This window comes from Sprattus sprattus, assembly GCF_963457725.1.
Source record: "Sprattus sprattus genome assembly, chromosome: 5".
NCBI classification, from domain to species: Eukaryota; Metazoa; Chordata; class Actinopteri; order Clupeiformes; family Clupeidae; genus Sprattus; species Sprattus sprattus.
The window spans coordinates 2,951,295-2,965,531 of NC_137924.1; the positions used below are offsets into that span (position 1 = coordinate 2,951,295).

The window sequence follows — 14,237 nt, forward strand, 5'->3', positions numbered from 1 at the left end:
TTCAGCCCACTCATAGATGAATAACTTAATGTCCAGGTCAGCAGCATAGTTTGTCCCAAGTCCCAACCATTCCCAAAGCCTTCACTGTTGAGAACCTACAGTGACTCAGTCTCTAAACTCTTACGTCAGGTTTGAGTCCAGGCCTGAGATGACATAATGTGTCCCAAGTCCCAACCATTCTTTTAGTGTATCAGCAAACGTCTCTGTTTTATTTCTCCCCCTCCTCCATCTCTCAACTCTGAAGTGATCTTTGTGCATGTATAGTCTCCAACAGTCCCTCTATCTCCCTGCTCTTCTCCTCCATCTGTCTGTTGAACTCTCCCTTTTCATTGAGGAGAGAGGTGCTGAGTCTCTGAATGGCCCCTCTCTCAGACTCAGACTCAGACTCCATACTGCTAAGCAGCCGTCTCATTCTCTCCATCTCCCTGTCCTTCTCCTCCATCTGTCTGTTGAACTCTCCCTCCATCTTCTCCTTGCTGATGCTGATGTTTTTCTGTAGTTCAGGCAGGATGATCTTCATGAGGTTTCTCTCTGCTTCAGCCCTGGTCTCTCTCTCATAGCTCTCTCTCATCTCCTCCATCTCCTCTCTGTGTCTCTCCTCCATCTCTCTCCTCTCCCTTTCTCTCTTGTCTCTCACCCTGATCAGCTTTCTCTCCATCTCCTCTTTCTGTGTTATCTCTCTGGTTAACTCTCTCTCCATCTCCCTCTTCTTCTCCTCATCCCTCTCTTCTTTCATCTTTCTCTCCAGTTCTGTTGTTTTCTCATTTAATATTCTAATTTCTCCTTCATGCTGCTGAATCTCTCCCTCCATCTTTGTCAGAGACTCCTGGAGATTTTTATCAAGTTCCTCTCTTTTCTCTCTCTCCTTTCTCAGTTTCCTCTCCTCCACCTCTCGTTCTTTCTGTATTATTCTCTCTATCTCTCTGAGCTGTTTCTCTGCCTCCTGGTAGGTCTCACTGCTGTAGAATCTCTCTCTGTTTCCTGACACCATCTCTTCTATCTTCTCTAGCAGCTGTGTGACCTTAGTGTTGTCAGGCCTGTCCTTATCGTTGAGAAGGTGACACCTGTTCCCACATTTCTCTACCAGCTGCTGGAGCTCCTGACTCCCTGTCTGGAGCAACTCCTCCACACTCGTCTCTTTCAGACCCTCAGCATGGGTGAAGAGGATCAAAGTGTGTCCCCAACAGCCCTCCCCAAACATATCCTCCATTTTCTCCAGCATCCTCCTCTCCTCTCCTTCAGACGGCTCTGCTGGAATCACCAGGAGGAAGGTGTGAGGTCCTGGGGCAGACAGACGGACACAAAGCCCCACGTCCTGTCTCAGGTCCTTCTCAGAGAGTCCACTGCAGAACCAGTCTGGAGTTTCCACCCCGGTCACCCGTCTCCCAGCCACCTCCCCCTGTCTGCTGTCACTGTGCTGGGTCTCTGTGGATGTGTGTGTGCTGGCCTGCCTTCCAAACACCTCTGTGCCCAGGATGGTGTCTCCTGCTGCCCTCTTCCCAGCTGTGCTCCCCCCCAGCAGCACCAGCCTCAGCTCAGACACAGCAGGAGACACTGGGGGCGCTGGACCAGGACTCTCTCCTCCCACTGCAACACACACAATCACAGTAAACCATCACACACAGCTAAGTTTTAACATAAACACAACAAGCAAACTAAGTCTATCATTTGGTAGTGAGCAAAATATTGACTCTTTCAGTCTTTGCAGCCAGGTGTCTGGTTGCCATGGCTACTAAAACGAATAACTAAGCAGCTTCCCGATCTAGTGTTAGCTATAGCTAGATAGACCGACTGCAATGCTTCATTAAATATTACTTATTAGTAGACATCCATCCAGCATCCAGAAACTACACCTGTCCAAATGTCCATGGTGGTAGAATCACATAGCTTGAATGCTACACATGAGTTCTCCAACAGCTGTGAGAATGTTCCACCCTTGACCTGAGCAGAGACACTGATGACTTACTGGATGGAGGCTCTTCCATACTGCTTCTTCTCCCACTGTGAGGATGATCTGGATCTGAGAGTCCAACAGAAACAGAAACTGGATTTAACTACAGTAGTAAAGCTATTAGTTTCACATGCCGGACAGCAGGATTGTTTAGTGTCCGGAGTGTATTAGGTTTGCATTTCTCATACTCACCATCTGCAGGACTCTCTCCTCCCACTGCAGACACACACACACACACACACACACACACACACACACACACACACACACACACAAAGAGTTTAGAAATCAGAAGTCTTTGTAACAGATTATCCAGTTATCATAAGCAAAACTCTAAATCAAGACATTGACAACAGCAAAGTGTGAAAATCATTTACTATCAAATGTGATTAATAACCGAAGTGGCCCTGTGTGTTGGTATGTGGGCTAACTGGAGTCAGTGGTGAAGTTGGGAAAAAATGGTGCAGGTTGTTTTGGTAGAAAAATAATGATTTATTTTCCCGGTGAAATTAGTCTCCTAGATTAACCTAAACCAAGTTAACTAATGCAACCATTACCATATACAGTATTTCCCCCTTCTACACACCACACATAGTATTGACATACATACATAGGAAACATAACATCAAACAAGACCACTCCCTCCCCTCTGGGACGTGGAGAAATGCTGCTTCTCAGCGGTGCACACTTCCACATACGAGCAGCAGGATGGGAGTGTTTGTGAGAAAGTGAGAGTAACTGTGTGTATGAACTCCCAGGGTTGTGTAAAATAAGAATAAATGGGACATGAGTACCGCACTACATGGATGGTGAGGTGTGTGTGTGTGTGTGTGTGTGTGTGTGTGTGTGTGTGTGAGTACCGCACTACATGGATGGTGAGGTGTGTGTGTGTGTGTGTGTGAGTACCGCACTACATGGATGGTGAGGTGTGTGTGTGTGTGTGTGTGTGTGTGAGTACCGCACTACATGGATGGTGAGGTGAGGTGTGTGTGTGTGTACCACACTACATGGATGGTGAGGTGTGTGTGTGTGTGAGTACCGCACTACATGGATGGTGATGATAATAAACAGGTGAACAGTGATTACCGTGGTTAACGTGTTTTCTGCTTTAACGTGGTAAAATTGCGTCACAATCCTGTCATGAAGTCAGTGTGTATGTGTGTGTGAGTCTTATGTCTCTCTCCCACTCTTGCAGGGCAACATGAGTCAGACTCCATACCTGTGCAGTGTGAATCAGTGAGAAGAGGGGATTCCACCTTCTCACAGACCTCACTATGCATAATATTTACAAATGATGAAGACAATGATCTTTCCAGTTTATATATCCCTTCAAATACATAGGTGTTTTCAAGTTTTTATTTTTTAATTAATAACAAACATGAAGACTTACTATTTGGGAGATCCCCATCCATACTGTGTCTTCTCCTGACGTGAGGAGGATCTGGATCTAGGAGTCCAACACAAAGAGATACTGGATCAGAAGCCCATTCAGTTACTGTAGCAGCTACTGAAGTGTTTGACACTGTGAACAGCACTGAGTGAGACAGGATTAATGATACTGGGGAGGCTCTCCTCCTGATGCAACACAACACAGACAGATAGAGACTCAGATTTAAAGGGAAAACAGGAACTGGAGCTGATATGTTTGAATATGTCAGAGTGTTAATACCCCATGGGAGTAAAAGAAGCAGCTCATTTAATGGGTAATTAGTAGTTAGAAAGATAATCACTTTTACGTATTTACTGTATACGGTCTATGTTGCTAAACACTTCTCTACAAATCTCTCACACACTCACCAGTCAGATGTTCTCTGTCTCTCTTCTCCAGCTGTCTCTCTCTCTCCTCCAGCTGTCTGTTTCTCTCCTCCAGCTGTCTCTCTCTCTCCTCCAGCTGTCTGTCTCTCTCCTCCAGCTGTCTGTTTCTCTCCTCCAGCTCCCTGCTTTTATCTTGTAGTTGGGTTCTCAGGTCCTGTAGTTGGCTGTTCCTGTCCTGCAGTTCCTTTTCCAGTGACTCCAGTTGTCTTTTACTGGTCTCCACCTCACTGGTCATGTTCTCCAGTAGTTCCTCTCTCTCCTTCTCTCGTTTAGTCATGTTCTCTAGCTTTGTCTCTCTCTCCCGGAGGAGTTTATTCTTCTCCTCTAGTTGTTGTTTTGTCTTTTCCATCTCTTTATTCTTCTCCTCTAGTTGTTGTTTTGACTTTTCTATCTCCACCAGTCTCTCCCTGCTCTCTTTCAAAAGTGTTTTATATTCCTCCTTGTTCTCCTCCAGCTGTCTGTCTCTCTCCTCCAGCTGTCTGTCTCTCTCCTCCAGCTGTCTCTCTCTCTCCTCCAGCTGTCTGTCTCTCTCCTCCAGCTCCCTGCCTTGTTCTTGTAGTTGGGTTCTCAGGTCCTGTAGTTGGCTGTTCCTGTCCTGCAGTTCCTTTTCCAGTGACTCCAGTTGTCTTTTACTGGTCTCCACCTCACTGGTCATGTTCTCCAGTAGTGCCTCTCTCTCCTTCTCTTGTTTAGTCATGTTCTCTAGATCTGTCTCTCTCTCCTGGAGGAGTTCATTCCTCTCCTTTAGTTGTTGTTTGGTCTTTTCCATCTCTTTATTCCTCTCCTCTAGTTGTTGCTTTGTCTTCTCCATCTCTTTATTCTTCTCCTCTAGTTGTTGTTTTGTCTTATCCATCTCTTTATTCTTCTCCTCTAGTTGTCGTTTTATCTTCTCCATCTCTTTATTATTCTCCTCTAGTTGTTGTTTTGTCTTCTCCATCACTTTGTTAGTCTCTTCTAATGTTTGTTTTGTCTCATCCATCTCTTTATTCTTGTCCTTTAGTTGTTGTGTTGTCTTCTCAATCTCTTTGTTCTTGTCCTGTAGCTGTTGTTTTGTTTTTTCTTCTAGTTGTTGTTTTGTCTTCTCCATCTCTTTATTTTTCTTGTGTAGTTGTTGTTTTGTCTTCTCCATCTCTTTGTTCTTCTCCTCTAGTTGTTGCTTTGTCTTCTCCATCTCTTTATTATTCTCCTCTAGTTGTTGCTTTGTCTTCTCCATCTCTTTATTCATCTCGTCCAGTTGTTGTTTTGTCTTTTCCTCTATTTGTTGCTTTGTTTTCATCATCTCTTTATTCTTCTCTTCTAGTTGTTGTTTTGTCTTTTCTATCTTCTCCAGCAGTCTGTCTCTCTCCTCCAGCTCCCTGCCTTGTTCTTGTAGTTGGGTTCTCAGGTCCTGTAGTTGGCTGTTCCTGTCCTGCAGTTCCTTTTCCAGTGACTCCAGTTGTCTTTTACTGGCCTCCACCTCACTGGTCATGTTCTCCAGTAGTCCCTCTCTCTCCTTCTCTCGTTTAGTCATGTTCTCTAGATCTGTCTCTCTCACCTGGAGAAGTTTATTTCTGTCCTCTAGTTGTTGTTTTATCTTCTCCATCTCTTTATTCTTCTCCTTTAGTTGTTGTTTTGTCTTCTCCACCTCTTTAATCCTCTCCTCTAGTTGTTGTTTTGTCTTCTGCATCTCTCTGTGCTTGTCCTCTAGTTGTTGTTCTGTCTTCTCCATATCTGTATTCCTCTCCTCTAGATGTTGTTTTGTCTTCTCCATATCTTTATTCTTCTCATCTAGCTGTTGTTTTGTCTTCTCCATCTCTTTATTCTTCTCCTCTAGTTGATGTTTTGTCTTCTCCATCTCTTTATTCTTGTCCTCTAGTTGTTGTTTTGTCTTCTCCATTTCTTTATTCTTCTCCTCTAGTTGGTGTTTTTTCTTCTCCACCTCACTGGTCATGTTCTCCAGTAGTCCCTCTATCTCCTTCTCTCGTTTAGTCATGTTCTTTAGCTCTGTCTCTCTCTCCTGGAGGAGTTTATTCTTCTCCTTTAGTTGTTCTTTTGTCTTTTCTTGTAGGTGTTGTTTTGTCTTCTCCATCTCTTTATTTTTCTCTTCTAGTTGTTGTTTTGTCTCCTCCATCTTTGCAAGTCTCTCTTTGCTGTCTTTCAAAAGTTGAATCTTTTCCTCCTTGTTCTCCTCCAGTTGTTTGTTTTTCTCCATTAACTCATCTGTAGCCTTCCGCCATGCAAGCAACACTGGGGAAAAAATATGTTTTAATATTTGTGTTGTTTTTGTGCTATTTTATGAGTAGACAATTTCATTATCTAATACAAATACAGTTTACAGTTAATTTCCAATCACTCTACTGGTTTGTATTTTACTGTTGCCTTTCTGTCACACTCATGTTTCAGATTGACACATAGGAAGTCACACACACACACACACACACACACACACACACACTTTCTGTCAAATTGATTGATGCCCTATGCTATTTAATGTCCTACCAATCAGTTTTTGATTGACAGGTCACTTTGATGGGCATCATTCTAGTGGCGAGGTGATGTTATGTCTGAGATAGATGACTGTTGCTCTTATATGAGTGTATGTGCATGTGTGTGTGTGTGTGTGTGTGTGTGTGTGTGTGTGTGTGTGTGTTAGCATGTCTCAACCAATCACCACTCACACTCACCCAGAGACTGATATGAGTGTGTGTGCATGCGTGTTTGTGTGTGTGCTTGTGCGTGTGCATGTGCGTGTGCGTGTGCGTGTGCGTGTGCGTGCATATGTGAACGGTTGATACTAAAAAAGTCCACATAGCTGCACCCGAGATTTGATCTAGCCTGGCGCTATATAAATAACATTGAATAAAATTGAATTGAAAGGCGTGGCAGTATCTCCCTGATGACTTTCTCAGCTGTCTGAGGGATGATTACCGTCTGTGTTGAGTCAGGCATGTCCTAGCCCATGTCTCTTACATAGTATCAGAAATGTCCATCACCTCATCAGTTTTTGATTGACAGGTCAGTGCTACTTATTTTCCGTACTGCTGTGACATAGATATGTGTGTGTGTGTGTTTGTATGTGTGTGTGTGTGAGTGTGTATGTATGTGTCCGGTGTGTGTGTGTGTGTGTGTGAGTGTCTGTGTATGTGTTTGTGGGTGTGTGTATGTGTGTGTGTGTGTGTGTGTGTGTGTGTGTGTGTGTGTGTTTGTATGTACTGTATGTGTGTGTGTTGTGTGTGTGTGTGTGTGTGTCAAAGAGTTGGTTACTGAACAACAGAGAGTATCAAAACTGCATGTGACCCTTAGCACACAATTGACAAATATTGCTATCCATGTTAAGTGTCAATGCTGCTATCCATCTAAAATGAGGTGAATAACAAGATTATAATTCTTTAAACCATAACATAGAAACCCAAGAGGAAATTCTGATAAATGTCCTGGGGCATTTACATAGACAGAATGTGTTTACAAATGTAGGGCCAATCACAGAAAAAGAGCCTATTTTAGTCTTCATCACCAATATTGAGCATGCATACTTTTCATTGATTAATCTGAGACAAACTCAAAAATGTGTTTGTTAGAGTTTGCAGCATCAAACCTGTCATTATAACGCATTAGTAATATAATATGTTAATTTTTATGTTTATGACTGATATTATGTGACAAAAATGAATCTAACTTCTGGGAGACCTAAAGGAGCATGCCTTCAAACACACCATAGATTACTCTTCAAGCATCTCTTTACTTACCCTATTCTATATTTAGCCTAAGATATGACAGTGTATTCCTTGTTCAAACTTCATGCAGTCGCCTCCTTGTGTCTAAGAGGGAGAAATATCCAAATGTGTGTGGGTGTGTGTGTGTGTGTGTGTGTGTAGCATTCAATATGTTTAAAAGGATATGCCCTACCAAAACCAGGGTTTCAAAACATGAAAGGAAAGGAATCTGTGAGTAGAAAATACAACTTGAAAAGACTGAAGAAAACAGAGGATCTTTTAGAAGAAGCAACATTGGTGCTTTCTGAACACACTGCCAACAGAGGAACACATAGACGGATGTGTGTTAAGCCCTTGGTGAGCATTTCATTGGAAAACACAATGCTAAATCAACAGCCAGGAGATTCAGCAGAAAACGATATCACTGATGTTCACAAGCTCGCGGAACATTGCTAAATGTCTTTCTGCCTGAAGAGATCATCAGATATTGGATCGTAGTGGGAATTAGAGATGCAAAACTCAGTTAGACAGCCCAGAGAACAGAAGAGTTACACAGAGAACAGAAGAGTTACACAGAGAACAGAAGAGTTACACAGAGAACAGAAGAGTTACACAGAGAACAGAAGAGTTACACAGCCCAGAGAACAGAAGAGTTACACAGCCCAGAGAACAGAAGAGTTACACAGCCCAGAGAACAGAAGAGTTACACAGAGAACAGAAGAGTTACACAGAGAACAGAAGAGTTACACAGCCCAGAGAACAGAAGAGTTACACAGAGAACAGAAGAGTTACACAGAGAACAGAAGAGTTACACAGCCCAGAGAACAGAAGAGTTACACAGAGAACAGAAGAGTTACACAGAGAACAGAAGAGTTACACAGCCCAGAGAGCAGTAGAGTTACACAGCCCAGAGAACAGAAGAGTTACACAGAGAACAGAAGAGTTACACAGCTCAGAGAACAGAAGAGTTACACAGCCCAGAGAACAGAAGAGTTACACAGCCCAGAGAACAGAAGAGTTACACAGAGAACAGAAGAGTTACACAGCCCAGAGAACAGAAGAGTTACACAGAGAACAGAAGAGTTACACAGAGAACAGAAGAGTTACACAGAGAACAGAAGAGTTACACAGCCCAGAGAACAGAAGAGTTACACAGAGAACAGAAGAGTTACACAGCCCAGAGAACAGAAGAGTTACACAGCTCAGAGAACAGAAGAGTTACACAGAGAACAGAAGAGTTACACAGCCCAGAGAACAGAAGAGTTACACAGCCCAGAGAACAGAAGAGTTACACAGAGAACAGAAGAGTTACAAAGAGAACAGAAGAATTACACAGCCCAGAGAACAGAAGAGTTACACAGAGAACAGAAGAGTTACACAGAGAACAGAAGAGTTACACAGCCCAGAGAACAGAAGAGTTACACAGCCCAGAGAACAGAAGAGTTACACAGCCCAGAGAACAGAAGAGTTACACAGAGAACAGAAGAGTTACACAGCCCAGAGAACAGAAGAGTTACACAGCCCAGAGAACAGAAGAGTTACACAGAGAACAGAAGAGTTACACAGCCCATAGAACAGTAGAGTTACACAGCCCAGAGAACAGAAGAGTTACACAGAGAACAGAAGAGTTACACAGAGAACAGAAGAGTTACACAGCCCAGAAAACAGAAGAGTTACACAGCCCAGAGAACAGAAGAGTTACACAGAGAACAGAAGAGTTACACAGCCCAGAGAACAGAAGAGTTACACAGAGAACAGAAGAGTTACACAGAGAACAGAAGAGTTACACAGCCCAGAGAACAGAAGAGTTACACAGAGAACAGAAGAGTTACACAGCCCAGAGAACAGAAGAGTTACACAGAGAACAGAAGAGTTACACAGCCCAGAGAACAGAAGAGTTACACAGAGAACAGAAGAGTTACACAGAGAACAGAAGAGTTACACAGAGAACAGAAGAATTACACAGAGAACAGAAGAGTTACACAGCCCAGAGAACAGAAGAGTTACACAGAGAACAGAAGAGTTACACAGAGAACAGATGAGTTACACAGCCCAGAGAACAGAAGAGTTACGAAGCCCAGAGAACAGAAGAGTTACACAGAGAACAGAAGAGTTACACAGCCCAGAGAACAGAAGAGTTACACAGAGAACAGAAGAGTTACACAGAGAACAGAAGAGTTACACAGCCCAGAGAACAGAAGAGTTACACAGAGAACAGAAGAGTTACACAGCCCAGAGAACAGAAGAGTTACACAGAGAACAGAAGAGTTACACAGCCCAGAGAACAGAAGAGTTACACAGCCCAGAGAACAGAAGAGTTACACAGAGAACAGAAGAGTTACACAGAGAACAGAAGAGTTACACAGAGAACAGAAGAGTTACACAGAGAACAGAAGAGTTACACAGCCCAGAGAACAGAAGAGTTACACAGAGAACAGAAGAGTTACACAGCTCAGAGAACAGAGGAGGAAGATTTATCTATCATATCTGTGTCATTTTAAAGCGTAATGTAGATTTGTAGATTAGACAACACCATCAGATCAGCAGAAAGCTCTCCTAGTTTACAGAACAACACCATCAGATCAGCAGAAAGCTCTCCTAGTTTACAGAACAACACCATCAGATCAGCAGAAAGCTCTCCTAGTTTACAGAACAACACCATCAGATCAGCAGAAAGCTCTCCTAGTTTACAGAACAACACCATCAGATCAGCAGAAAGCTCTCCTAGTTTACAGAACAACACCATCAGATCAGCAGAAAGCTCTCCTAGTTTACAGAACAACACCATCAGATCAGCAGAAAGCTCTCCTAGTTTACAGAACAACACCATCAGATCAGCAGAAAGCTCTCCTAGTTTACAGAACAACACCATCAGATCAGCAGAAAGCTCTCCTAGCTTACAGAACAACACCATTAGATCAGCAGAAAGCTCTCTTAGCTTACAGATCAACACCATTAGATCAGCAGAAAGCTCTCTTAGCTATCAGAACAACTCCATTAGATCAGCAGAAAGGTCTCCTAGTCTACAGAACACCATTAGCTCATGGAGTCTAACCAGCAGAACTGCTGAAAGAGGACTTAAATGAAGCTTATGGAGCAAGACACAGAGCAAGAGGGTATGGATTAGACGTCAAAGACCACTGGAACAGTTCAAGCATCATCATCAACTCTAAGATCATACAACATGGAGACTGAGCAGGAAACTCTGAGAATACTTAAGCTCAGTTTACAGCTCTACCAGGACCAGACCAGTACGACCCCAATGTGACCAGATCTGGGAGAAGCTCCCATCCACCAGCTCGACCAGACTGGTAACACAGAATAGGTGTAGCCTTAAGCGTGATTTACACTTCTGCAATTTGGTCGTAGAGGGACACTTGGGCACGCCTTGGCACGCCTTGGCAACACCAAGTGACACCAGGTGTTAACGCCCATCCGAGCCCTCGGAGAGCTGGTCGGAGAGGAACGCGCACCACTTGACTTTGACAACTTTTCGCAGAGAGTCGGAGAGAGTCGGATACCCCCTTGGCTGTGATTGGTCCACTAACGACAATATTTTCCAACAACATCATCACCGGAGTAGTGCCTGATCCCAGCAAGAGCTGACGGCTATTAAAGTATTTTGTCCAAACTACCTGAGCCCCACCGGGTCAATGTCTTTCATACTACTGACACATTTACGTACTTTATATGAATAGCCTGCCTTTATTAAATTCCAGCATCAACAGAAAAACGAACTTGCTCACACAAAACAAGCACCTTTAAACGCACAAGCGCGGGCAAGGGCGAGATAAGCAAATTGAAATGAAATTATTCACATTGCAAGAACGGAATTAAATTGCCGACACATGCTAGGCATCTGCTATGCCTAAATACAACTCACGCTATGTACTACACCAGCATTGACTAGAAATATGTCCATACAGTAGATTTCCCCTCGTTTTGTATTCTTTTAAACTTATTATTTTTGTTATTTTTAAACTCCTTCCATTAAACCAATGTTCCGCCTGTAATCGCGTTGTCACACCCAGGCATAAACAAACTCCCGCACATAGGAAGAAGACTGTTATCCTAAATGGGATTTATTTTATTGTCAAAAACGCAGACCAGGTCAGAAAGAGTGGCAGAGTTGTAAGGCTTCAGTCAGGAATGGAACCAGAGTCGCTGGTTTGGCTAACCAGCGCTTTAGCCAATTCAGCTAGTGAGGACCCAATCGTAGTATGTTGTTTACAATGGCTTTCTTTATTGAGAAACAGGGATATTTCCAAACAGCGGTATCCTACACACAGAGGAACAGTGGAACAGGGAAAAATCCAAACGCACACAAGATCAGCAGCAGGGCAAAAGGCCATAAACTAAAGGAGCTACTAAAAAGGTAGCTGTCAGAAGGAACTAAGTCCTAGCCTCAATACTACCCAATCACCAAATACCCATTTACTTTAGATGACCTCATAATGACCTCTATTGCTATGGTGAAAGGCAGGAGTGAAATGATACATCCAGCCATGATACCAATCTCCAAATGCTGCCAGGATGTGGTGTAGTTACATGTGTTAAAGCACAAGTCAATACCCTCAAATATGCCTTGACTAACACTGAAATCTTCTCAGGGACCTGAAAGTAGATGAATGTCTTCCACAATGCTACTATGATAAAAAAAAACATCCAGAACAACCTGATTTCTGCAGGGAAATATGTATTAAACTATTTCTCTTCAGAAAGGAGACCAACCTCCATGCTATCACACTTAAGAAGAGATTCCTTCCTTAAAAAGAAGAGAGATGATGCTTCATTCTTATCTTTCTGGCAAACTCCATACCTTTCCATACCATAGTTCTAGATGACCTCACTAATGCGAGTCAATGTATATTCTGCTGCGCCTATTCTTTTGGTTTGTTCTTCTGTAGCTTAGTTGGGTGCATCTACAGATGCTGCTGCTATTACCAGCCCAAAGCAGCCCCAGTGGGTTATATTCCCTCCTCCAGCCCAAAGCAGCCCCAGTGGGGTCTATTCCCTCCTCCAGCCCAAAGCAGCCCCAGTGGGGTCTATTCCCTCCTCCAGCCCAAAGCAGCCCCAGTGGGGTCTATTCATTCCTCCAGCACAAAGCAGCCCCAGTGGGGTCTATTCCCTCCTCCAGCCCAAAGCATCCCCAGTGGGGTCTATTCCCTCCTCCAGCCCAAAGCCCAGTGGGGTCTATTCCCTCCTCCAGCCCAAAGCAGCCCCAGTGGGGTCTATTCCCTCCTCCAGCCCAAAGCAGCCCCAGTGGGGTCTATTTCCTCCTGCCAGCCCAAAGCAGCCCCAGTGGGGTCTATTCCCTCCTCCAGCCCAAAGCAGCCCCAGTGGGGTCTATTCCCTCCTCCAGCCCAAAGCAGCCCCAGTGGGGTCTATTCCCTCCTCCAGCCCAAAGCATCCCCAGTGGGGTCTATTCCCTCCTCCAGCCCAAAGCAGCCCCAGTGGGGTCTATTCCCTCCTCCAGCCCAAAGCAGCCCCAGTGGGGTCTATTCCCTCCTCCAGCCCAAAGCAGCCCCAGTGGGGTCTATTCCCTCCTCCAGCCCAAAGCATCCCCAGTGGGGTCTATTCCCTCCTCCAGCCCAAAGCAGCCCCAGTGGGGTCTATTCCCTCCTCCAGCCCAAAGCAGCCCCAGTGGGGTCTATTTCCTCCTGCCAGCCCAAAGCAGCCCCAGTGGGGTCTATTCCCTCCTCCAGCCCAAAGCAGCCCCAGTGGGGTCTATTCCCTCCTCCAGCCCAAAGCAGCCCCAGTGGGGTCTATTCCCTCCTCCAGCCCAAAGCATCCCCAGTGGGGTCTATTCCCTCCTCCAGCCCAAAGCAGCCCCAGTGGGGTCTATTCCCTCCTCCAGCCCAAAGCAGCCCCACTGGGGTCTATTCCCTCCTCCTTTCCAAGCCGCCATATGGTCTTTCCCTCGTTGTCAGTCGAGTGGCAAAGATCCACCAATCATCTCTACTCCACTCTCTCACTCAGCAGTAATCAGATCTCAACCAATCATGTCTCACACTCACCCAGAGACTGGACAGTTTCCTCCATCCTCTTCCTCTCTTCAGCAGTTATCTCCCTCTTCATCTCCCTCTTCACTGTAATACCAGAGTAGAGAGATGAGCTCTTTGAAGCAGGAGGCTAATAGACATGAACACACATGGAGCACACACATGGAGCACACACACACACACACACACACACACACACACACACACACACACACACACACACTCACACACAGAGATCACACACACTTACCTTTATTCACACACACACATATACACACAAATGTATTCACACACACATATACACACAAACACACCCACCTGTTGATCACACACACTTCCCTGTATTCACATACACACACACTAACACACACACACACACACACACACACACACACACACACACACACACACACACACACACACACACACACACACACACACACACACACACACACAAACACACACACACACACACAGAAACAAACTCACTGTCAGACATGAGCACACAAAAGAATACCAACACACAGATGTTGTCCCACACACATTTACAAACGTGCACACTAAGGCCTGATGACCATGATGACCCCCTCCTTCCTAATGAAACCCAAACACACCAACTCCTCTCTGGTACTTACCACCATCAGCTAAAGAAACCAGAAACAGAGATGAGATCATTAATGAGGCTCAATGGAAACAAACTCACACTAGAATTATCTTTAGTCACACATTACATCAACACATATGACAGTTGTTCACAAACTTTACTTTACTGTGTGT

At 44.5% G+C, this 14,237-nt stretch overlaps 1 protein-coding gene across 1 annotated transcript in view; it reads right to left on the reverse strand.

The window, feature by feature from the left end:
* Positions 1–232: 232 nt before the first annotated feature.
* The window catches only part of LOC308365569 (uncharacterized protein), a gene marked incomplete at both ends in the record, with an annotated part of 42,116 nt that continues 28,111 nt past the window's right edge, over positions 233–14,237 (reverse strand). Inside the window, 2 exons of the mRNA XM_080839038.1 lie at positions 233–1,587; positions 14,096–14,104. Of these exons, the coding sequence (XP_080695164.1) occupies positions 233–1,587; positions 14,096–14,104 (1,364 nt within the window). The remainder of the gene's footprint in view (positions 1,588–14,095; positions 14,105–14,237) is intronic.